This window comes from Salmo salar, chromosome 18 (assembly GCF_965601325.2).
Source record: "Salmo salar chromosome 18, fSalSal1, whole genome shotgun sequence".
Lineage (NCBI taxonomy): Eukaryota > Metazoa > Chordata > Actinopteri > Salmoniformes > Salmonidae > Salmo > Salmo salar.
The window spans coordinates 28,609,614-28,634,330 of NC_138308.1; the positions used below are offsets into that span (position 1 = coordinate 28,609,614).

Here is a 24,717-nt window from a genome sequence, read left to right on the forward strand (position 1 = left end):
CACTATGGTGTTAATAGCTGAGCTGCAGTCGAGGAACAGCATTCTGACATCATCAGTCCTAATAGCTCCTCTCTTATAGGTCATATGAAATTCTTTTTTTTATTACATTTCTTGTTTATTGGAAGCTGTAACCTGCCACTTTTTATCTCCATGTTTTTTTTACTGCTTTGTTATTTAATGTTTTTACAGAGACTTACGAAGACTTTGATCGAGGTGTGCTCTTCAAATACTAACCTAAAATGTTGGAATCTGGTACCATGATATTAACTCAGCCCAAAACAGTGTATCAGGGCATCTAGCAATGTCTGTAGTTTGACAAAGCAGGGCAGACACCACACTGTAGCGTAGTGCTATTTAGTGGCTTTGAAGGAAAGCGGCTGGGATCCCTTTGATGGTTGATGTTCCCGGTCCCTGGGAGAGCTGGGTTTGATCCGTGGAGGCTGGCTGGGAGGATGTCTGTGTCTCCCCTGCTGCTTACCGTAACTCCTTGCTCGGTGAGGAACATCACTTGGTTGAGGAGCTGGCTGCCAATGGGCCTCTCAACATCCCTGATCAAAGACCCTGAACCACAGCTGAACTCACTGAGGGAAACCAGAAAGGATATGACCCCGGAGCGCTCACACATAAACACAGGCCCTGGCACAGTCATGCTGAAATCTGTGTTACACATCTGTGTTCATTACACACTTTATGAAAAAGGGCAAAGGACTCGTATGTTTACACTCACTGATACATCTCACCTGCTTCAATCCTACCCAGTCACTCACAATACATCGCACCTGCTTCACCCCTACCCAGACATTCACAATACATTTCACCTGCTTCACTCCTACCCAGACACTCACAATACATCTCACCTGCTTCACTCCTACCCAGACACTCACAATACATCTACATTAGGGCTGGGAATTGTCAGGGGCCTCATGACACAATATTATCACGATACTTAGATGCCGATACGATATGTATTGCGATTATCACGATTCTACATGTATTGCGATTTGATGCTGGGATTTGATGTCTGCTGCGGAGAGACGAGAGTGTGCATGAGCAAATTAGTTTTGATCAATCATGGAAATAAAAGTGCTAAAAATATGTTGAACTATAGGATGAAAATTGCCAGAGTTTTGACAAAAGTTCAGCCAACTAATATAGCTATCGCTACCTAGCATCGTTCCTACTCCGACACTAACTGAGGGTTGGTGGAGGTAGGGGCCAAAATGTAATCTCTCATTCCCCCCAAGCATTGATAACAACATGATTCCTACTCATGCACCTGCATGATCTCTGTCTTCCAAAGGACAGTTGTATGCCTTGTGGCTGCCAGAGAGAGACTGTAGGCACAGACAGCCATGTTGTCGGCACCGAGGTCTCACTGCAACTCAACTCCCCTAACGGAGGAAATTGTGACTTTTTCTATTTTGGTAAATGAAGGGAAGTACGGTGATATGAATATGGCGGCGATATGTATATTGCTAATACAGTATGTTGTTATCAGAGGCACCCATCAGAGAGGATGTTGGAATATAGACAGAGTCGATTACAAAATGTTTTGATAAACAGATACACAAGCCAACCGGCACCCAAAACAAACTCCTCGCTGTCCTTATCAATCCTCATTATGGGGCCGAGCGAGAGAGAGAAGAGTGGGGCTTCGGAGATTCAGGGATACATTTAGCTTCCCCATCCAGTTGAAGGAGATCTCTCCCGGTAATGATGGTGCTTTCCATTTAGACTAATTGAAAACAAATGGATGTAGTGGAGGGCCTAAACTAACAGGGACCATCCATAGAGGTTATCTTGCAGGGGTGTGATACACAGAGCTACTGAAATCCACCCCAAAGCATTAAGCCGCTGTAATAAAATAAATTTATACCTGCGGTAGTGGACTCCCTTATCGTGTGCCACAGACACGTGCACACACATGGCACAGACACACACACCTCTAGTGATTCATAAGGCTAGGTGAATTTGTTGCCAGTTCATTTTTCATCCCTGATTTAAGGTGTATTATGCATTACACAGGTTCTAGATTAAAAGTTGGATGAATATATATCCTCTGCTAATTGAAAAAAAAAACACTTGTACCTGAATTCTAAGGTAAAGTAGGGCTGTGGGGAAATGTCAGCATATAGAGAGGTCTGCGGATGTCCGGTTTAAGATGGATAACGTGGGTCAGAAGGCTGCCGTCCTCTCCATTGCACTCCTAGACCCCCTACACTCTGCTTAGTGGTACAGTCCACATGAGATGTTCTTCTCAGTGACCCGTGAGCCTCTGTGTTTGTTCTGTTCTAATTCTGAAGACACTCCTGCCTCACCAGGTTTCACACACCTCCCCTATACAATCTGCAAATCAGGTCCTTGAGCTGTGATTGGCCAGTGAGCGGCTGAATGGTGCCGCCAGCCACCTGGCAGATGCTTAGATGACAGATGAGTCACACGGATGAAAGCCAGAGCAGAGAGATGTCCCTACGTCTATTCTTTATAAAAAATATTGGTGGTGATGTTGCTTTTGAATATTAACATGCTGAGTACTTGACTTCCCCCTTAATGCCTGGCAGGCTGATTTAAAGCTCTCGTTCCCTAACATGTGAGCTGTGGTTGCCTGAACCGTACTCTCCTCTTGATCATAGAAGCACAACTATAGATTCGTATTGAAAGAGGGAGAGTACCGGTGAGAGGAGCACTTAGAGACCGAGAGAAAAACAGTGGAAAAATTGTGTTTTTCCATGGGACCCAAATTAGACCAGGTTGTGTTGCGACTTAATATTCACAACACGATTTCTTTTCTCCAAAATACAATCTAGAAAGCTGTTTTTAATGCTATATGGATAGTAAATGTAGCAATTATATGACAAAGGAACAACATTCCCACTTTCTCCATCAATAATTCAATTTGATGAAGAATGTTAGTAAGCTAACTGGTTTCAGACCACAAAATCAACCAAATAGCTCTATTGAAAATAGTAATGAAAAAAAATATCTGATATTAAATTATGAAAAAAAATATATATATTGTATACTCAACAAAAATATAAACGCAACATGTAAAGTGTTGGTCCCATGTTTCATGAGCCGAAATAAAAGATACCAGAAATGGTCCATACGCGCAAAAAGCTTATTTCTGTGTTTACATCCTTGTTAGTGAGCATTTCTCCTTTGCCAAGAAGCTGATTTAAACAGCTTGATCATTACAAATCAAATGTTATTAGTCACATGCGCCGAATACAACAGGTTACAGTGAAATGCTTACTTACAAGCCCCAGCCGACAGTGCAGTTTCAAAACATACGGATAGGAATAAGAGATAAAAGTTACAAGTAATTAAAGAGGGGCAGTAAAAAATTGTTTAGCTCGTCCGGTAGGCTCATGTCACTGGGCAGCTTTTGGCTGTGCTTCCCTTTGTAGTCTGTAATGGTTTGCAGGCCCTGCCACATCCGACGAGCGTCAGAGCCGGTGTAGTACGACTCGATCTTAGTCCTGTATTGACACTTTTTTGATGGTTCGTCGGAGGGCATAGCGGGATTTCTTATAAGCTTCCGGGTTAGAGTCCTGCTCCTTAAAAGCGGCAGCTCTAGCCTTTAGCTCAGTGCTGATGCTGCCTGTAATCCATGGTTTCTGGTTGGGGTATGTACGTACGGTCACTGTGGGGACAACGTCATCGATGCACTTATTGATGAAGCCAATGACAGAAGTGGTGTACTCCTCAATGCCATTGGAGGAATCCCGGAACATATTCCAGTCTATGCTAGCAAAACAGTCCTGTAGCTTAGCATCTGCTTCATCTGACCACTTTTTTATTGATCTAGTCACTGGTGCTTCCTGCTTAGTTTTTGCTTGTAAGCAGGAATCAAGAGGATAGAATTATGGTCAGATTTGCCAAATGGAGGGCGAGGGAGAGCTTTGTATGCATCTCTGTGTGTGGAGTATAGATGGTCCAAAGTTATTTTCCATCTGGTTGCACATTTAACATGCTGGTAGAAATTTGGTAAAACTTTGGTAAAACTTAATTTTCCCTGCATTAAAGTCCCCGGCTACTAGGAGCGCCGCCTCTGGGTGAGCGTTTTCTTGTTTGCTTATGGAGGAATACAGCTCATTCAATGTTATCTTAGTGCCAGCCTCTGACTGTGGTGGTAGGTAAACAGCTACGAATAATATAGATGAAATCTCTCTCGGTAGGTAATGTGGTCTGCAGCTTATCATGAGAAACTACCTCAGGTGAGCAATGGCTCGAGACTTCCTTAGATATATTGCACCAGCTGTTGTTTACAAAAATACATAGACCGCCGCCCCTTGTCTTATCAGACGCCGCTGTTCTATATCCTGCCGGTACATCGTATAACCAGCCAGCTGTATGTTGATATTGTCGTTGTTCAGCCACGACTTCGTGAAGCATAAGATGTTACAGTTTTTAATGTCCTGTTGGTTGTTTAATCTTCCCAATAACTCGTCCATTTTATTGTCCAAAGATTACATGTTTGCGAGCAGAATTGAGGGGAGTGGGGGTTTATTTGATCACCTCCTACTCCTCAGAAGGCAGCCTGCCCTCCGGTCTCTTTTTCTCCACCTCCTCTTCACGCAGATCACAGGGGTCGGGCCTGTTCCTGAGGGAGCCATATTTCCTCTGGCTCGTCAGAGTCGTGAAAGAAGAAAAAGGCTTCTGCTAGTCCGTGGTGAGTAATCGCATTCCTGATGTCTAGAAGTTATTTTCAGTCATAAGAGACGATAGCGGAAACATTATGTACAAAAATAGTCAAAAATAAGTTACAAACAACGCAGATCAACAAACAAAAAAACACAATCGGTTGGGGGCACGTAAAACATCTGCATTCTGCTCCGACGCCATTTTAGTCACACAGGTGCACCTTGTGCTGAAGACAAAAAAAGGCCACTCTAAAATGTGCAGGTTTGTCACACGACACAAGTTTTGAGGGAGTGCGCAATTGGCATGCTGATTGCAGGAATGTCCACCAGAGCTGTTGCTAGATAATTTGTTAATTTCTCTACCATAAGCTGCCTCCAACGTTGTTTTAGAGAATTTGGCAGTACGTCCAACTGCGGACCACATGTAATCATGCCAGCCCAGGACCTCCACATCCATCTTCTTCACCTGCGGTTCTTCACCCATGGCTGCACCCATGCCTAATCATGTGAAATCCATAGATTAGGGGAGGGGTAGGCAATCCTGTTCCTGGAGTGTCGCAGGTACTGCAGGATTTTGTTCCAACTAGGCACCACACCTGGCCAGCTGACCTAATTGATCAGTTCAACGATTGCCTAAATTCAGCCCACGGGTCTTCCAGGTTGGTTAAATCAAAAACATGAAGTGCCTGTGGCACTCCAGGACCAGGGTTGCTTACCGCTGGATTAGGGCCTAATTTATTTATTTCAATTGACTGATTTCCTTCTATGAACTCGGTAAAATCTTTGAAATTGTTGCATTTTGCATTTTATATTTTTGTTCAGTAGATTTTAGTTATGTATCATTTATCATTCTACACATGTTCTACCTGGTTTTAGTTGTTTAAGTTCAGACTGGTGTATTTTTTCATCTTTTAATAGTTAGCTTTTAAACAAATCCGTGGAGAAGCGATTTGCCGGCGCACCCGCTAACTCGAGTTAACTCTGTATGAGGGTTCAGGACACAATGCTTGTTCATAATTGTATTCGGGTGAATAGAAAAACATATCATGCATGTGGATGTTTCTGTGCTGTTCTCTGCAGCTGAGCGAGAGACTTGGCAATATGCAGCAAATGGTAACAAGAATATAATGGCGAAGTGGCTTCACGGTGCTGCCAATTCCATTAGCATGCAACTGGAGCTCTCTTAGTCTGACTCTACTCTCTCTTTCTTTCTCTCCTTCTGTCTCTCTCTCTGGGGGTCTCAACACATTGTCCTTGGAGTCATATTTCTATTGTTTAATACCCAGCTGTTATGGTTTCTTCTGAATGGAGTCATAATACTGTATGATGGGTATAGGTTTCAGCCATCTTTTAATGTATTCTCCTCTTTCACACACACACACACACACACACACACACACACACACACACACACACACACACACACACACACACACACACACACACACACACACACACACACACACACACACACACACACAGGAGCAGTGATGGGTTCAGTACAGGCTGAGTTAGCAGCAGGTCTGGGTTTACTGTTACAGAGTTTAGGAGCAGAATGAATGAACACATGAATGAATAATAATATACTCTACTGATCCCCAAAGGGAAACTTCTCTTCTGGAGTCAGTGTTGTTGATTTAGGAGCAGAGTTCTGTTGGACCAGTACAAGCTCTACATCTGTTCTCTCCAGCTGTACTTTTGTGTCCTGGTCCTACTGTCTGTTGTGTCCTGTACTGGTCCTACTGTCTGTTGTGTTCTGGTCCTACTGTCTATGAGTCCTGGTCCTACTGTCTGTTGTGTCCTGGTCCTGCTGTCTGTTGTGTCCTGGTCCTACTGTCTATGAGTCCTGGTCCTACTGTCTGTTGTGTCCTGGTCCTACTGTCTGTTGTGTCCTGGTCCTGCTGTCTGTTGAATCCTGGTCCTACTGTCTGTTGAGTCCTGGTCCTACTGTCTGTTGTGTCCTGTACTGGTCCTACTGTCTGTTGAGTCCTGGTCCTACTGTCTGTTGTGTCCGGTACTGGTCCTACTCTCTGTTGTGTCCTGGTCCTACTGTCTGTTGTGTCCTGGTCCTGCTGTCTGTTGTGTCCTGGTCCTACTGTCTGTTGAGTCCTGTCCTGGTCCTACTGTCTGTTGAGTCCTGACCTGGTCCTACTGTCTGTTGAGTCCTGTCCTGGTCCTACTGTCTGTTGTGTCCTGGTCCTACTCTCTGTTGTGTCCTGGTCCTACTGTCTATGAGTCCTGGTCCTACTGTCTGTTGTGTACTGGTCCTACTGTCTGTTGTGTACTGGTTTAACTGTCTGTTGTGTCCTGGTACTACTGTCTGTTGTGTCCTGGTCCTACTGTCTGTTGTGTCCTGGTCCCACTGTCTGTTGAGTCCTGTACTGGTCCTACTGTCTGTTGTGTCCTGTACTGTTTCCTACTGTCTGTTGTGTCCTGTACTGTTTCCTACTGTCTGTTGTGTCCTGTCCTGGTCCTACTGTCTGTTGTGTCCTGTACTGGTCCTACTGTCTGTTGTGTCCTGGTCCTACTGTCTATTGTGTCCTGGTCCTACTCTCTGTTGTGTCCTGGTCCTACTGTCTGTTGTGTCCTGGTCCTGCTGTCTGTTGTGTCCTGTACTGTTTCCTACTGTCTGTTGTGTCCTGGTCCTACTGTCTGTTGTGTCCTGTACTGTTCCTACTGTCTGTTGTGTCCTGGTCCTACTGTCTGTTGTGTCCTGGTCCTACTGTCTGTTGTGTCCTGTACTGGTCCTACTCTCTGTTGTGTCCTGTACTGGTCCTACTCTCTGTTGTGTCCTGGTCCTACTGTCTATGAGTCTTGGTCCTGCTGTCTGTTGTGTCCTGTCCTGGTCCTGCTGTCTGTTGTGTCCTGGTCCTACTGTCTGTTGTGTCATGGTCCTACTGTCTGTTGTGTCCTGGTCCTACTGTCTGTTGTGTCCTGGTCCTACTGTCTGTTGTGTCATGGTCCTACTGTCTGTTGTGTCCTGTACTGGTCCTACTGTCTGTTGTGTCCTGGTCCTACTGTCTGTTGTGTCCTGGTACTACTGTCTGTTGTGTCCTGTCCTGGTCCTACTGTTGAGTCCTGTCCTGGTCCTACTGTCTGTTGTGTCCTGTCCTGGTCCTACTGTCTGTTGAGTCCTGTCCTGGTCCTACTGTCTGTTGTGTCCTGGTCCTACTGTCTGTTGTGTCCTGGTCCTACTGTCTGTTGTGTCCTGGTCCTACTGTCTGTTGTGTCATGGTCCTACTGTCTGTTGTGTCCTGTACTGGTCCTACTGTCTGTTGTGTCCTGGTCCTACTGTCTGTTGTGTCCTGGTCCTACTGTCTGTTGTGTCCTGTCCTGGTCCTACTGTTGAGTCCTGTCCTGGTCCTACTGTCTGTTGTGTCCTGTCCTGGTCCTACTGTCTGTTGAGTCCTGTCCTGGTCCTACTGTCTGTTGTGTCCTGGTCCTACTGTCTGTTGTGTCCTGGTCCTACTGTCTGTTGTGTCCTGGTCCTACTGTCTGTTGTGTCCTGGTCCTACTGTCTGTTGTGTCCTGGTCCTACTGTCTGTTGTGTCATGGTCCTACTGTCTGTTGTGTCCTGTACTGGTCCTACTGTCTGTTGTGTCCTTGTCCTACTGTCTGTTGTGTCCTGGTCCTACTGTCTGTTGTGTCCTGTCCTGGTCCTACTGTTGAGTCCTGTCCTGGTCCTACTGTCTGTTGAGTCCTGTCCTGGTCCTACTGTCTGTTGTGTCCTGGTCCTACTGTCTGTTGTTCCATGTCCTGTCCAGGCCCTACTGTCTGTTGTTCCTGTCCTGGTCCTACTGTCCTGTCCTGGTCCTACTGTCTGTCCCATCTTGGTCCTGCTGTCTGTTCTGTCCTGGTCCTGGTGTATGTTCTGGGGGGGTAGTTGGTGCTGATAATTCTGTCCCTCTGCTGTGCCAATCAGTCTGAACAGTTGGCTCTGTATGCTACCATTACTGCAACAGCCTTCATGTGGGAGTCCAGCTCTCTCCCTCCCTCTCTTTATCCCACTTTATTTCTCTCTCTCCTACCCTCTCTCTCCCTCCCTCTCTTTATCCCGCTCTATTCTGCTCTCTCTCCCTCCCTCTTTATCCCTCTCTATTTCTCTCACCTACCCTCTCTCTCTCCCTCACTCTCTGCTGTCTCCCGCTCTCTCTTTACTGCTATCAATCTCCTCCCTCTCTCTTTCTCCCCCTCTCATCCTCTCACTTATGTATCGGCCTCTCCATGTCCTCCTCTCTCTCCGTGTCCTCCTCTCTCTCTGTGTCCTCCTCTCTCTCTGTGTCCTCCTCTCTCTCTGTGTCCTCCTCTCTCTCTGTGTCCTCCTCTCTCTCTGTGTCCTCTCACTTGTCTCTCTTTAGCCATGTCTCATAAAGATAATTTTTTCCCACCTGTCTTTCCACTCTTTCATCCCTCTCCCTGTACTGGGTTGGGCCTCTCCTACAGCTCTATCTGAAGACAGTTCAGAGGCTGTGTATGGCTACAGCTTCAGAGGTTTGCACTCAGCTGTAGTCAGGAATGGAGCCATTTTAGACTGAGGATGCTGAGAAGGCAGAAACATCTACCCAAAGAGATGGATGGATAAAAGTGTGTGTGCGTGTGTGTGCGTGTGTGTGTGTGTGCTTGCGTGTGCGTGCGTGTGCGTGCGTGTGCGTGTGTGTGTGCGCACGCAGGAGGGCAAAGGGAAGTTCTTTAGGTTCATGATCCCTGCCTTAGGTTCTGGTCCTCACTGGTGTTAGCCCTGGCAGAAAAAATATCCCCTGCTGTCTCTCTCGCTGTGTGTGTTTGTGTTAGTTACGTAACTATTGCTGCTCTCTGAGCTCAGGGCAGCTCTTTCCTTTGATGTTCTCTCAGCACCAAATCCCTGCCTGGGTTTCTGCTTTATCATTTTCACTGAAACTAGCACGGGGACAAGTCCCATTCCCACTTAGACACTCCCACTTTCTGGATGGAGGGAGCGCAGGTGGACGATTGTCACAGTCAGACTGGATTTAATTCCATGTGTATTTGAGTATCTGGTATTTAAAATAGTGTATTTTAGTAGTTTCAAAATGCACAGTCCAAAATAAGTACTTTCATTTGGTTATTTGAAAAACCAAATAATGGAACTGAAAGGTGGACACCTCGTCAGCTGCACAACTAAATACAAGTATTTCAGATGCCTAGTCAGCTGCACAACTAAATACAAGTATTTCAGATGCCTAGTCAGCTGCACAACTAAATACAAGTATTTCAGATGCCTAGTCAGCTGCACAACTAAATACAAGTATTTCAGATGCCTAGTCAGCTGCACAACTAAATACAAGTATTTCAGATACCTAGTCAGCTGCACAACTAAATACAAGTATTTCAGATACCTAGTCAGCTGCACAACTAAATACAAGTATTTCAGATACCTAGTCAGCTGCACAACTAAATACAAGTATTTCAGATACCTAGTCAGCTGCACAACTAAATACAAGTATTTCAGATACCTAGTCAGCTGTACAACTAAATACAAGTATTTCAGATACCTGGTCAGCTGCACAACTAAATACAAGTATTTCAGATACCTAGTCAGCTGCACAACTAAATACAAGTATTTCAGATACCTAGTCAGCTGCACAACTAAATACAAGTATTTCAGATACCTAGTCAGCTGTACAACTAAATACAAGTATTTCAGATACCTGGTCAGCTGCACAACTAAATACAAGTATTTCAGATACCTAGTCAGCTGCACAACTAAATACAAGTATTTCAGAGGCAACTGTATACTGGCCTACAACCTGAGTCTACCTCAAGAACAGTGATTGATATTGATGGACATGGTGAACAACAGTGTCCACTCACATTAGTGCAGTACAAGGACAGAGTAGAAGTTGAACACTGCTCATCCCTGTACACCAGAGAGCATAAAGTTTGTTTCTTAGTACTCTGCTCTTCCTCACACAGTCATGCGTGTAGCTGCACAGATGGAAATGGCCTCTGACACGGCTGCTTAAGAGTAATGCTCACATAACATCTTCAGTCACTTTGTGTAGCCTGGGTCTGTTTCCCATCTCTTCTCTGATCCTCAAACTCACTGGTCTGTGGCAGTGATGGTCTAGATCAGAGGATATTGGTTCAGTATGTTTGCTGTGTGTGTGTGTGTGTGTGTGTGTGTGTGTGTGTGTGTGTGTGTGTGTGTGTGTGTGTGTGTGTGTGTGTGTGTGTGTGTGTGTGTGTGTGTGTGTGTGTGTGTGTGTGTGTGTGTGTATTGCAGTGTGTGTCTGTGTGAAAATGTATGTTCTAGGTCAATTTGTGTGTATGTGTGTGTTACAGGTGTGTGGATGTGTGTAGAGCAGTGCTGTACATATGGCTAACCCTCGTCTTGTCCCCTGGTCCTGTCATATGCTCACACTGCCCTCTTCTGCCTCCCAGGTCACACTGCAGCTCGTAAATCTGTCCGACGTGAGGGGAACAGAGTGAATGGACGGGAAGGGCAGCATTTGTCTCTCTATCCAGACCGCTGTAAAGATCTTAAATTTTGAGAGGGTGTCAAGGAGGGATGAGATGGGCTGTCTCCCCAGGGGCAAACACACACACACACACCGCCCCCCAGACACCAGCAGGAACTTTACTCAGTCCAAACATCAGACACAAAGTGTAAACAGTGGCAACTGAGGCCTTGAAGAAAGATCAATCACTCTTAAAAAGCCTGAGGTTTAACAAGGTGCTACCTGCATTCTGTTTGATAACCATTGATCATTTGTTCGTTTGACTATAGTCTCTGGTCAGTTTATTTGATGGGACATTTAGGAGGAAAGCAATAACTGAGAAGAGGGAGGGAAGGGAAGATTATCACCAAATGCAGTGAACCAGGGGCCTGCCTCCTCCCTTCAGTTCTCCACCAGGGCTCATTCTCTGCTTTATAATAGCATGTCTGAGTTAACGGGCTCCTTCTGCCTCCCATAAAGAGGGGCTGTTTCACAATGTTCTGCTCTGCAGTGTCGGCAGTAATGGGTCCTTTTATATGGTCTTGTTAGAAGTCATTTCTCCAAGTCGACGGTTTTGAGATTCTAGCCGGACTTTCCTTTTTAGGGCTGAATCTAAGCTGTCCCTTGTGGAATTTGCTAAACTATATTGACCTGGTTTATGTTGGAATCTGCTAAACTGTATTGACCTGGTTTATGTTGGAATCTGCTAAACTATATTGACCTGGTTTATGTTGGAATCTGCTAAACTATATTGACCTGGTTTATGTTGGAATCTGCTTAACTATATTGACCTGGTTTATGTTGGAATCTGCTAAACTGTATTGACCTGGTTTATGTTGGAATCTGATAAAACTATATTGACCTGGTTTATGTTGGAATCTGCTAAACTGTATTGACCTGGTTTATGTTGGAATCTGCTAAACTATATTGACCTGGTTTATGTTGGAATCTGATAAAACTATATTGACCTGGTTTATGTTGGAATCTGCTAAACTGTATTGACCTGGTTTATGTTGGAATCTGATAAAACTATATTGACCTGGTTTATGTTGGAATCTGCTAAACTGTATTGACCTGGTTTATGTTGGAATCTGATAAAACTATATTGACCTGGTTTATGTTGGAATCTGATAAACTGTATTGACCTGGTTTATGTTGGAATCTGATAAAACTATATTGACCTGGTTTATGTTGGAATCTGATAAACTGTATTGACCTGGTTTATGTTGGAATCTGATAAAACTATATTGACCTGGTTTATGTTGGAATCTGCTAAACTGTATTGACCTGGTTTATGTTGGAATCTGCTAAACTGTATTGACCTGGTTTATGTTGGAATCTGCTAAACTGTATTGACCTGGTTTATGTTGGAATCTGCTAAACTATATTGACCTGGTTTATGTTGGAATCTGATAAAACTATATTGACCTGGTTTATGTTGGAATCTGATAAACTATATTGACCTGGTTTATGTTGGAATCTGCTAAACTATATTGACCTGGTTTATGTTGGAATCTGATAAAACTATATTGACCTGGTTTATGTTGGAATCTGCTAAACTATGTATATTGACCTGGTTTATGTTGGAATCTGATAAACTATATTGACCTGGTTTATGTTGGAATCTGCTAAACTATATTGACCTGGTTTATGTTGGAATCTGCTAAACTATATTGACCTGGTTTATGTTGGAATCTGATAAACTGTATTGACCTGGTTTATGTTGGAATCTGATAAAACTATATTGACCTGGTTTATGTTGGAATCTGATAAACTGTATTGACCTGGTTTATGTTGGAATCTGATAAAACTATATTGACCTGGTTTATGTTGGAATCTGCTAAACTGTATTGACCTGGTTTATGTTGGAATCTGCTAAACTGTATTGACCTGGTTTATGTTGGAATCTGCTAAACTGTATTGACCTGGTTTATGTTGGAATCTGATAAAACTATATTGACCTGGTTTATGTTGGAATCTGATAAAACTATATTGACCTGGTTTATGTTGGAATCTGCTAAACTATATTGACCTGGTTTATGTTGGAATCTGCTAAACTATATTGACCTGGTTTATGTTGTGTAACGGCTGTCTTCTGTAAAAATGGACCAAGGCGCAGCAGGTATGTGAATACTCATCTTTAATAAAAATAAAGGAGTAGAGCATCCACTTAACAATACAAACAATATATACGACAGGAACAGTTTTGCAGGCACACAACACGCAGTGCAAAAACAACTACCCACAAAACCAAGTGACAAACATACTCCTACATATATGACTCCCAATCAGGAACAACGATCCCCAGCTGTTCCTGATCAGGAGTCACAAGACCAACACAGAACAATCACACACACAAGACTGCCACGTCCTGACCCCAAAACTACAACAACAGCTCCATCTGCTGGTCAGGACGTGACATGTTGGAATCTGATAAAACTATATTGACCTGGTTTATGTTGGAATCTGCTAAACTATGTATATTGACCTGGTTTATGTTGGAATCTGATAAACTGTATTGACCTGGTTTATGTTGGAATCTGCTAAACTATATTGACCTGGTTTATGTTGGAATCTGCTAAACTATATTGACCTGGTTTATGTTGGAATCTGCTAAACTATATTGACCTGGTTTATGTTGGAATCTGCTAAACTATATTGACCTGGTTTATGTTGGAATCTGCTAAACTATATTGACCTGGTTTATGTTGGAATCTGCTAAACTATATTGACCTGGTTTATGTTGGAATCTGCTAAACTATATTGACCTGGTTTATGTTGGAATCTGCTAAACTATATTGACCTGGTTTATGTTGGAATCTGTTGTTGCTCTTGTTGTTTGATTTACAGGTGAAAAGTGTGTTCAACATGATGGCCAAAAGAGGTCAATCAGCACACACGGAGTATAACAAACATTAGGAACACCTTCCTAATACTGAGTTGCACACCCTTTTGCCCACAGAACTGCCTCAATTATTTGGGGCATAGACTCTACAAGGTGTAAAAAGCGTTCCAAAGGGATGCTGGCCCATGTTGACTCAAATGCTTCCGACAGTTGTGTCAAGTTGGCTGGATTTCCTTTAGGTGGAGCACTGTTGAGCATTTAAAACCCCACCAGCAATGCAGTTGTTGACACAAACCGGTGCACCTGTCACCTACTACCATACCCCGTCCAAAGACACTTCTATATTTTGTCTTGCCCATTCACCCTCTGAATGGCACTCATACACAATCCATGTCTGTTGTCTCAGCATCCTTCTTCAACCTGTCTCCTCCCCTTCATCTACACTGATTGAAGTGGATTTAACAAGTGACATCAATAAGGGATCATAGCTTTCACCTGGATTTACCTGATCAGTCTATATTATGGAAAGAGCAAGTATTCCTAATGTTTTGTACACTCGGCGTATATGTGTTTAATTATGGAAGAGACTGTGTTGAAATGTTGAACACTGACAATGGTCTTTTTCCTACAACAGGCCAAGAACCGAGCAGTTCTGTACTACATTGAGAGATACAACGACCACACCAGTAAGTCACTGTGTGTGTGGGTCTCTGCGTGTGTGAGTTTGTGTGAGATCAGAATGTGTGAGTCTTTCTCTCCTCCTCATCCTCCTTCCCCTACATCTCCTCTTGGCCCATTGGGACATAGGCCTGTAGAACATGGATGTGTTTTCCCTAACATGGTTTTTATTCTGACTGTCTGAGCAGTGAACCAGACTTTTTCCTGTTTATTCTGACTGTCTGAGCAGTGAACCAGGCTTGTTCCTATGTTTATTCTGACTGTCTGAGCAGTGAACCAGGCTTTTTCCTATGTTTATTCTGACTGTCTGAGCAGTGAACCAGGCTTTTTCCTATGTTTATTCTGACTGTCTGAGCAGTGAACCAGGCTTTTTCCTATGTTTATTCTGACTGTCTGAGCAGTGAACCAGGCTTTTTCCTATGTTTATTCTGACTGTCTGAGCAGTGAACCAGGCTTTTTCCTATGTTTATTCTGACTGTCTGAGCAGTGAACAAGGCTTTTTCCTATGTTTATTCTGACTGTCTGAGCAGTGAACAAGGCTTTTTCCTATGTTTATTCTGACTGTCTGAGCAGTGAACCAGGCTTTTTCCTATGTTTATTCTGACTGTCTGAACAGTGAACCAGGCTTTTTCCTATGTTTATTCTGACTGTCTGAGCAGTGAACAAGGCTTTTTCCTATGTTTATTCTGACTGTCTGAGCAGTGAACCAGGCTTTTTCCTATGTTTATTCTGACTGTCTGAACAGCGAACCAGGCTTTTTCCTATGTTTATTCTGACTGTCTGAGCAGTGAACCAGGCTTTTTCCTATGTTTATTCTGACTGTCTGAGCAGTGAACCAGGATTTTTCCTATGTTTATTCTGACTGTCTGAGCAGTGAACAAGGCTTTTTCCTATGTTTATTCTGACTGTCTGAGCAGTGAACAAGGCTTTTTCCTATGTTTATTCTGACTGTCTGAGCAGTGAACAAGGCGTTTTCCTATGTTTATTCTGACTGTCTGAACAGCGAACCAGGCTTTTTCCTATGTTTATTCTGACTGTCTGAGCAGCGAACCAGGCTTTTTCCTATGTTTATTCTGACTGTCTGAGCAGTGAACAAGGCTTTTTCCTATGTTTATTCTGACTGTCTGAGCAGTGAACAAGGCTTTTTCCTATGTTTATTCTGACTGTCTGAACAGTGAACCAGGCTTTTTCCTATGTTTATTCTGACTGTCTGAACAGCGAACCAGGCTTTTTCCTATGTTTATTCTGACTGTCTGAGCAGTGAACCAGGCTTTTTCCTATGTTTATTCTGACTGTCTGAGCAGTGAACCAGGCTTTTTCCTGTTTATTCTGACTGTCTGAGCAGTGAACAAGGCTTTTTCCTATGTTTATTCTGACTGTCTGAGCAGTGAACCAGGCTTTTTTCTATGCAAACCCCTTTACTTTAAGTGAGCGAGCTCAAAGAATATATAATCTATTCCCTCAACAGACTAATCAAACTGCATATTTACAGCACTGCACAAAATAAGTTAAATATTGATCACATAACAAAATGTGTGAACAGTAATATTCTTGTTAAAGGTTTTCTGCAAAGGGGCGGTTGCAGCATATTGCTAGATGAAAGGCACACTTTTCTCTCTGTAGGAGTTTGTTTTATTCTCTTGCTGTAAGTTGGTCTCTGTGTTAGTCACACACACACACTGAAAGAGGCTGTTCCTAACAGGCCCGGACCTCCTGCAGCTACTGTAAGTGTTCTGTTCTGTGGGTGATGTGTTTGTGCCATGCCGGCCCAGACTAACACAGGACAGGCTGGCTCTTTGACTCCTGTCACTAACCCACTCAGTCACACTCACTCAAGGTTCTGACTCATCACCCATGGCTCATCGGGAGAGATTAAAAAATGTCCCCCTATTCCCTATTTAGTGCACTTTGTTGGCCAGAGGGAAAGGGTCATACTGGCTGGGGTGAGCTGATGACTGACAGCTGGGTTGACATGGATGTTTTTTTCCTTTGTAACAGTTTACCATGATATCAACTCCACCTTCAAGAGGACCACCCTACTCATGAAGAAACAGCACCGAGGTGTGGTAGAGCATTTTGGGGCGGCAGGGTAGCCTAGTGGTTAGAGCGTTGGGCTAGTAACCGAAAGGTTGCGAGTTCAAATCCCCGAGATGACAAGGTGTGTTTAATTATACAAATCTGTCGTTCTGCCCCTGAACAAGGCACTGTTCCTAGGCTGTCATTGAAAATAAGAATTTGTTCTTAGTTAAATAAAGGTAAAAAATAAATAAATAAATGAGTGTGTGTATGGCTGCCCTAACAAGCTGTGCTCAACCCAGAGGAGCAACAGGTTGATGAGAGTTCAACTGACAGAGCACTGAACCCTCAGCACTAAGAAACCATACCATACCATAGAAAGACTGCTCTTATACACCCCCCCCCCCCCACACACACACACTCAAACACACAAAGTCTCTGATACGGTTCACACATTTACTCAAACACATACACACAGTATTGAACACAAATCTATTCACACCCACATCTCTCTCTCATTTACATCCTGTCGTGTGAACAGTCTCACATAGTCTCACCATACCATAGAACAGTCTCAGGTGTGTTATGTAAAGGATAATGAAACTCCAATGTACTAGTGTCAGAGACACAGGGGCTTCCAGCTTCAGGAGGAGTATCAACTCAGAGGACCTTTGACCTCACACGTAACACTAGAGTCCCTTGTGAGTCTGGACCGGCAAGGTATTATGTTACCCCGTGTATGAGTTCATTTTCTTCTGTGAGTGTCATTTGTTTGCAATGGAAGAGTCATTAACACTGATAGGCTTGGAGGTTGTCTGCTAGTCTGGCTAGTCTAACATGTCGCTGTCAGGTTACGGACTACACTGTCACCGCGCGGTCATCACCATCTGTAAGCTGATTGGTGTAGAGGACATGTACGCCAAGGTAGAGGGCTCCGTCAACCTGCTCAACATCACCAGGGCTCTGTTCACCGGACTGGCTAATCAGGTGAGCCGTTGTCAGCATCGTCAGGGTTGCTTGCTGGTTCTCGGCCAATCCCCGGGAATCTTCCTGTAAAAACTTGGTCATGAGCTCTGAACATAAACACACACACACACACACACACTGCTTAAGACTAACCTTCTCCTCTTCTCTCTGTAGGAGACCCACCAGTCCCTGGCTGGAAAGAAGCAGCTCCATGTGGTAGAGTTTCAGCCGGATGTCGGGCCCCTGCCCCTCATCGTGGCCACCCCTAAGAAGGGAGTGCATCCTGACCCCAAACCCGAGGAAGAGATCCCCAACACGTGGCTCACCTGGGACGACGTCCGTGCCACTCAGTGCATGAAACGCTCAGTCTGGGCCGGGATCAAGAGGACCATCTGGTGACCGCAACACAACGATAATGCGAACAGAGCAGAAGTCCGGCCCTATGAACTGGAGCGGTGGGGTTGGAGAGATGTTTGGCTGGGTTCAGGTTGTTGGGTGGTGAGTGTGACTGGGAAGGAAGCGTTGCTCTCAGGCATCATGAGACTTCTCAGACTGGAGCTCCATGGAGCTCCTCATCAAGAGACTCACCCTAGTGGAAACGACATATGAGACACTCTTTTCACTCCACTACAATACAGCTACGACCGGAAGTGATTTTCGTAGCCGGTTAGGTGAGCATTTTTGCTAACCCTACCCATTTTCCTAACCTTAACCTAATTCTCCTAACCTGGTACGTTAATTCTACGAACCTGCTACGAAAAATTCATTTACGGTCATAGCTGTATTGAAGTGGCGTGAAAAGAGTGTTTCTCGTGTGCATGTAACATCATTACTTTGTATTTCACCAAAAGTTGTGAAATGCATCGAAAGAGCTTCATATCTAAACAGTTTAACTCAACCAATAGAGTGTGTCTGTTTGTACTGTCAGAATAATGTTGTTTCAAAATCACTTGTTCATGTGACGTTGTTGAAAATGAGAGCTGTCTTATAAAAAATGTAAACTCTCCAAAATGGCTTGTGTTGTGTTCTATTGCTTTTCAAGGAGCTGTCAGGACATGTCGTGCTTTGATGCCAGTTATAGTGATAGTGATCATTTCCTCAGCAGCTGTCCACTGCTCGCTCCAGAGGCTCTTGCTGTTTTAGCTTTTCAGTTAATTTCCACCTGCATTCCAGTATGCAACTACTAACATAGTCACCACCTTCCGCAAGCATCATGAAAACGAAACTTTGCAGCAGGAAAACGAAACAATGCAGCAAGAAAATAGCATCAAAGAACACAAGAGCTTTTAACAGTGAATGACTTTGTAAACTCAAAGTATACATTTCTGCCGTACTTTTCCGTACTCTGACTTGCCATGTTATCTCTCCTTGACTATTTTCAGACTCTTTATTGTGAATAGTTATCATATTTTAATAGCCCCTTTAGTCAACTTATGAGTTATTAATAATTATGTGTGCTGTTTACCTCAACTTGGAAACCCCTTGGCAGGGAGTCTCTAGTTTGTCGTCTGAAGAAGCATTCATTCACACATGAACAGCTCTCCAAAGAAGGGATCCTTCCAACAGTGCTGTCTGTCTTAAGCCAGACAGGTATTTATTTCAATAGTGTTCTCTTCATATGGTCTTGAACTTGGTGGTTGAACTAATGGTAGGATTCAAACTAAGTAGTTCTTTAAAGACTTTCAGCTGAATATTTTGTTTGGTGCAGGACAGGTGTAATATGTTATGTGACCTCTCCACCACTTGGGGGTGCTATTAGCACCTGATATTCAGGCTTCTTATATTGTTTGTCTTTATTATGGATAAAATGTGGATTTTCTTGTCAGTCATGAGACTATAATATTGTACATATACTGTATATGTTATGACATCTCGTAGCTTAAGTTCCTTGTTTTTCATCTTTCATGAAGTATCATTCGATTTATTGTATTGCAACGAATGTAACATTCTTAAGAATGCAAACTGCTCTCCCAAGGGAATAAACTTTCTTGGGCCAGCGGTTATGTCCTCATGTCACATTTCTTATACCATTCTCACCTTTAAATCCTTGTAAGATTAAAAGGGATCAGATATACTCCTATTTAGGGTGGAGGTTCTATCCAGATGTCATTTCAAAGTCAAGGTTTGATTTACATTTGTTTGACTTGTCAACTAATGTGATTTCAACATGAAAATTAAAGAAAATGGCACCATGTCATTGGATTAGATTAAAAGTTGGGAGGGGGAAAAAGAAATTCCCTTACATTGATGACTTTTTGCACATTCCCCCTAAAAAAACAGTGGATGTTATTATTTATATTATAATTATTATAAACAGTGCACTGGGTATGTGACCAAGAAAGGTATGTATTGGATCTTGTCTGTTACCTTTTTTTATTTTCTGTTCCACCTTCTGTTATTTTTAGTATTACATTGTTATTGATTACTGCATTGATTACTGCAAGAAAGGCATTTCACTGTACTTGTGCACGTGACATTAAAACTTGAAACGTATAAGGTGCAATCCAAGAGTGATTGTCAAGGGTCCTTCGCTTCTTTGGTTCCTGGTACATAAGAACTCTCTCCCCTTCCTGATACCCCTTCCCCTACCTGCCTTCACACACACACACACACACACACACACACACACACACACACACACACACACACACACACACACACACACACACACACACACACACACACACACACACACACACACACACACACACACAGAGACAATACCATTCCAGACATTACTATGAGCCCGTACTCCCCAACTATGGTGCCACCAACCGCCTGTGACAGACACACACACACACACACACACATTCCATGTAATGAATGTCACCTACATGAGATGGAGACAATATCTGCTTTTCAAAACACAAGTCAACAGAAATTTGTGCATGAAAAACAATTTTCAAGATTAAAATCTCTGGCTTATGAACAAATATGTTCCTACTGAGCAAAATTAGGAACTAAAGGAGAGAAGAGATTCAGCATCACTGCAGCAACCCTTGGAATGGAATTCAATAAAAAATATCTTCATTAATAAAAGTAGACCCAAAGTTTCGGCTTTCGCCCTTCATCTGCGTTTTTGGTCAAACTAAACCACTGAGAATGAGTCAATTTGTCCTGCAATGTACCATACCGATACAGTTATTAGACGTCATCAATTCACCTGTAAAGTTACTGTAGCATCAGAGTGACTAGGTTGCTTTCTATAGGGAGTACATGTGGCTAAAAACAGATATGTCACGCCTATTGTTAATAGTGGGGACTAAAGTCATATGCTACTTATTGTTTCTGTAGTGCTAGCTGAGCAGATACCTCAGACTGTGTAATGGATCCATGGTTCACTAGAAAAACCAGTATGTCTACTCCACCCATGGGTCTTTTGTGTGGGGTGAGGGCCTACAGATAACCCACTTATCACGTTGACATATTTACCTGCACCTTTACTCGGCCCTGGTGCCTGCATATAGCCAAGCACGCCAGCTATCTGGTGGAGAATGCTGGACATAGGGTTAAACTCAGGGTTAGAGATGAGGCTGGGGTTAGCCTTGAGCTAACAGATAGAACAACCCATTACCTCTGTTGAGGAAACACACAACTTGCCCTAAACAAACCTGCATACTTAGTAGTTTACTGATAAGTAGCACGCAATCAAGATCATTAACCATATTTAACAAAACCGATTTTATACAATATCATAAACAATACAACAGCCGTGACAAAATTAACTGTGCAATAATTCAATAATAATAATAATAGATTGATTTGGTATTGCGCTTTTCATTACAGCAAGATTCTCAAAGACACTCTTAAAACAACAAAACCAAACATTTCAGTTAGCCTATTGACAGTTCTGGGTGGAATATCTTCCACAGTCATCCACAGAAGCAGGTGCAAGTCCAACAGGTCACATCCTGTGTCCGGTCCACTCTCAATGCGCAGCTTCCTCACCCGTGCTGTCCACGTCTTTCCCGACTGAGACCCAGATGAAGGGGGAAATTATGTTCAGATCCAGGAGGGAAACAAGTCAGAAGCCAGGACACCTCTTGTCATCCACAGTCGTAAACTCTTTGGTAAACAACTCCGAAAAACATGTAGCACCCACCTGGGTGAAGCCGTGTAACCACCAAGCTTGGGGCGTATGAAGCTCACTACAGTCAATAGGGATAGTCCATCATGAAATAAACCATTGTGGAAAAACTTTTGTGAACCTCTGCCATCTTCAAAAGCCTCCAAGCCGCTGCTTAAAAAATGTAATAAAATAATGTTATATATATATATATATATACATACACACAGTACCAGTCAAAAGTTTAGACACACCTACTCACTCAAGGGTTTTTATTTATTTTTTACTATTTTCAACATTGTAGAATAATAGTGAAGACATCAAAACTATGAAATAACATATATGGAATCATGTAGTAACCAAAAAAAGTGTATGCTCAGCTCTTGTTGGCTGCTTTTCCTTCACTCAGCGGTCAAACTCATCCCAAACCATCTCAATTGGGTTGAGGTCAGGGGATTGTGGAGTCCAGGTCATCTGATGCAGCACTCCATCACTCTCCTTCTTGGTCAAATAGCCCTTACACAGCCTGGAGGTGTGTTGGGTCAATGTCTTGTTGAAAACAAATGATAGTCCCACTATCTGGCATCCTTTCACTCCCTCCTCTCTACATTCTCCTCTTCTGTCTCTGCTGCTAAAGCCACTTTGTACCACTCTAAATTCCAAGCATCTGCCTCTAACCCTAGGAAGCTCTTTGCTACCTTCTCCTCCCTCCTGAATCCTCCTCCCCCTCCCCCCCCCCTCCTCCCTCTCTGCGGATGACTTCGTCAACCATTTTGAAAAGAAGGTTGACGATATCCGATCCTAGTTTGCTAAGTCAAACGACACCGCTGGTCCTGCTCACACTGCCCTACCCTGTGCTTTGACCTCTTTCTCCCCTCTCTCTCCAGATGAAATCTCGCGTCTTGTGACGGCCGGCCGCCCAACAACCTGCCCACTTGACCCTATCCCCTCCTCTCTTCTCCAGACCATTTCCGGAGACCTTCTCCCCTTCCTCACCTCGCTCATCAACTCATCCTTGACCGCTGGCTACGTCCCTTCCGTCTTCAAGAGAGCGAGAGTTGCACCCCTTCTGAAAAAACCTACACTCGATCCCTCCGATGTCAACAACTACAGACCAGTATCCCTTCTTTCTTTTCTCTCCAAAACTCTTGAACGTGCCGTCCTTGGCCAGCTCTCCTGCTATCTCTCTCGGAATGACCTTCTTGATCCTAATCAGTCAGGTTTCAAGACTGGGCATTCAACTGAGACTGCTCTTCTCTGTGACACGGAGGCTCTCCGCACTGCTAAAGCTAACTCTCTCTCCTCTGCTCTCATCCTTCTAGACCTATCTGCTGCCTTTGATACTGTGAACCATCAGATCCTCCTCTCCACCCTCTCCGAGTTGGGCATCTCCGGGGCGGCCCACGCTTGGATTGCGTCCTACCTGACAGGTCGCTCCTACCAGGTGGCGTGGCGAGAATCTGTCTCCGCACCATGCGCTCTCACCACTGGTGTCCCCCAGGGCTCTGTTCTAGGCCCTCTCCTATTCTCGCTATACACCAAGTCACTTGGCTCTGTCATATCCTCACATGGTCTCTCCTATCATTGCTATGCAGACGACACACAATTAATCTTCTCCTTTCCCCCTTCTGATAACCAGGCGGCGAATCGCATCTCTGCATGTCTGTCAGACATATCAGTGTGGATGACGGATCACCAGCTCAAGCTGAACCTCGGCAAGACGGAGCTGCTCTTCCTCCCGGGGAAGGACTGCCCGTTCCATGATCTCGCCATCACGGTTGACAACTCCCTTGTGTCCTCCTCCCAGAGTGCTAAGAACCTTGGCGTGATCCTGGACAACACCCTGTCTTTCTCCACTAACATCAAGGCGGTGACCCGATCCTGTAGGTTCATGCTCTACAACATTCGCAGAGTACGACCCTGCCTCACACAGGAAGCGGCGCAGGTCCTAATCCAGGCACTTGTCATCTCCCGTCTGGATTACTGCAACTCGCTGTTGGCTGGGCTCCCTGCCTGTGCCATTAAACCCCTACAACTCATCCAGAACGCCGCAGCCCATCTGGTGTTCAACCTTCCCAAGTTCTCTCACGTCACCCCGCTCCTCCGCTCTCTCCACTGGCTTCCAGTTGAAGCTCGCATCCGCTACAAGACCATGGTGATTGCCTACGGAGCTGTGAAGGGAACGGCACCTCCATACCTTCAGGCTCTGATCAGGCCCTACACCCAAACAAGGGCACTGCGTTCATCCACCTCTGGCCTGCTGGCCCCCCTACCTCTGAGGAAGCACAGTTCCCGCTCAGTCCAGTCAAAACTGTTCGCTGCTCTGGCACCCCAATGGTGGAACAAGCTCCCTCACGACGCCAGGACAGCGGAGTCAATCACCACCTTCCGGAGACACCTGAAACCCCACCTCTTTAAGGAATACCTAGGATAGGATAAAGTAATCCTTCTAACCCCCCCCTTAAAAGATTTAGATGCACTATTGTAAAGTGGTTGTTCCACTGGATATCATAAGGTGAATGCACCAATTTGTAAGTCGCTCTGGATAAGAGCGTCTGCTAAATGACTTAAATGTAAATATGTGCAAACCAGATGGGATGGCATATCACTGCATAATGCTGTGGTAGCCATGCTGGTTAAGTGTGCCTTGAATTCTAAATAAATCACAGACAGGGTCAACAGCAAAGCACCCCCACAACATCACACCTCCTCCTCCATGCTTCAATGTGGGAACCACACATGTGGAGATCATCTGTTCACCTGCTCTGCGTCTCACAAAGACACAGCGGTTGTAACCAAAAATTTTAAATTTGGACTCATCAGACCAAAGCTGTCATCAAGGCAAAGGGTGGCTACTTTCAACAATCTTAGATAAACATGAGCTGGCGCACACCCATAATAATAGTTTGTGTGGAGGTGCTGACTAACGGCCAACAAACTATAAACTATCAAAATAAAGAAAGTCGCACAATCCATGTATAATCTCCCAGCAATTGAATGGGTATTTACTAACATTTCAGCATCACTGTGCCTTCCTCAGGGTAATGT

At 44.1% G+C, this 24,717-nt stretch overlaps 1 protein-coding gene across 1 annotated transcript; it reads left to right on the forward strand.

Annotated features, from left to right (window-relative positions):
* Window positions 1-14,250: 14,250 nt before the first annotated feature.
* LOC106577161 (small ribosomal subunit protein uS5m-like) lies at window positions 14,251-20,111 on the forward strand. Its single transcript, XM_014154974.3, has 3 exons — window positions 14,251-14,629; window positions 16,620-17,624; window positions 17,778-20,111. The coding sequence occupies exons 2-3, from the start codon at window positions 17,475-17,477 to the stop codon at window positions 18,000-18,002; spliced, it is 375 nt and encodes a 124-aa protein (XP_014010449.2). The 5' UTR covers window positions 14,251-14,629; window positions 16,620-17,474; the 3' UTR covers window positions 18,003-20,111.
* Window positions 20,112-24,717: the final 4,606 nt, after the last annotated feature.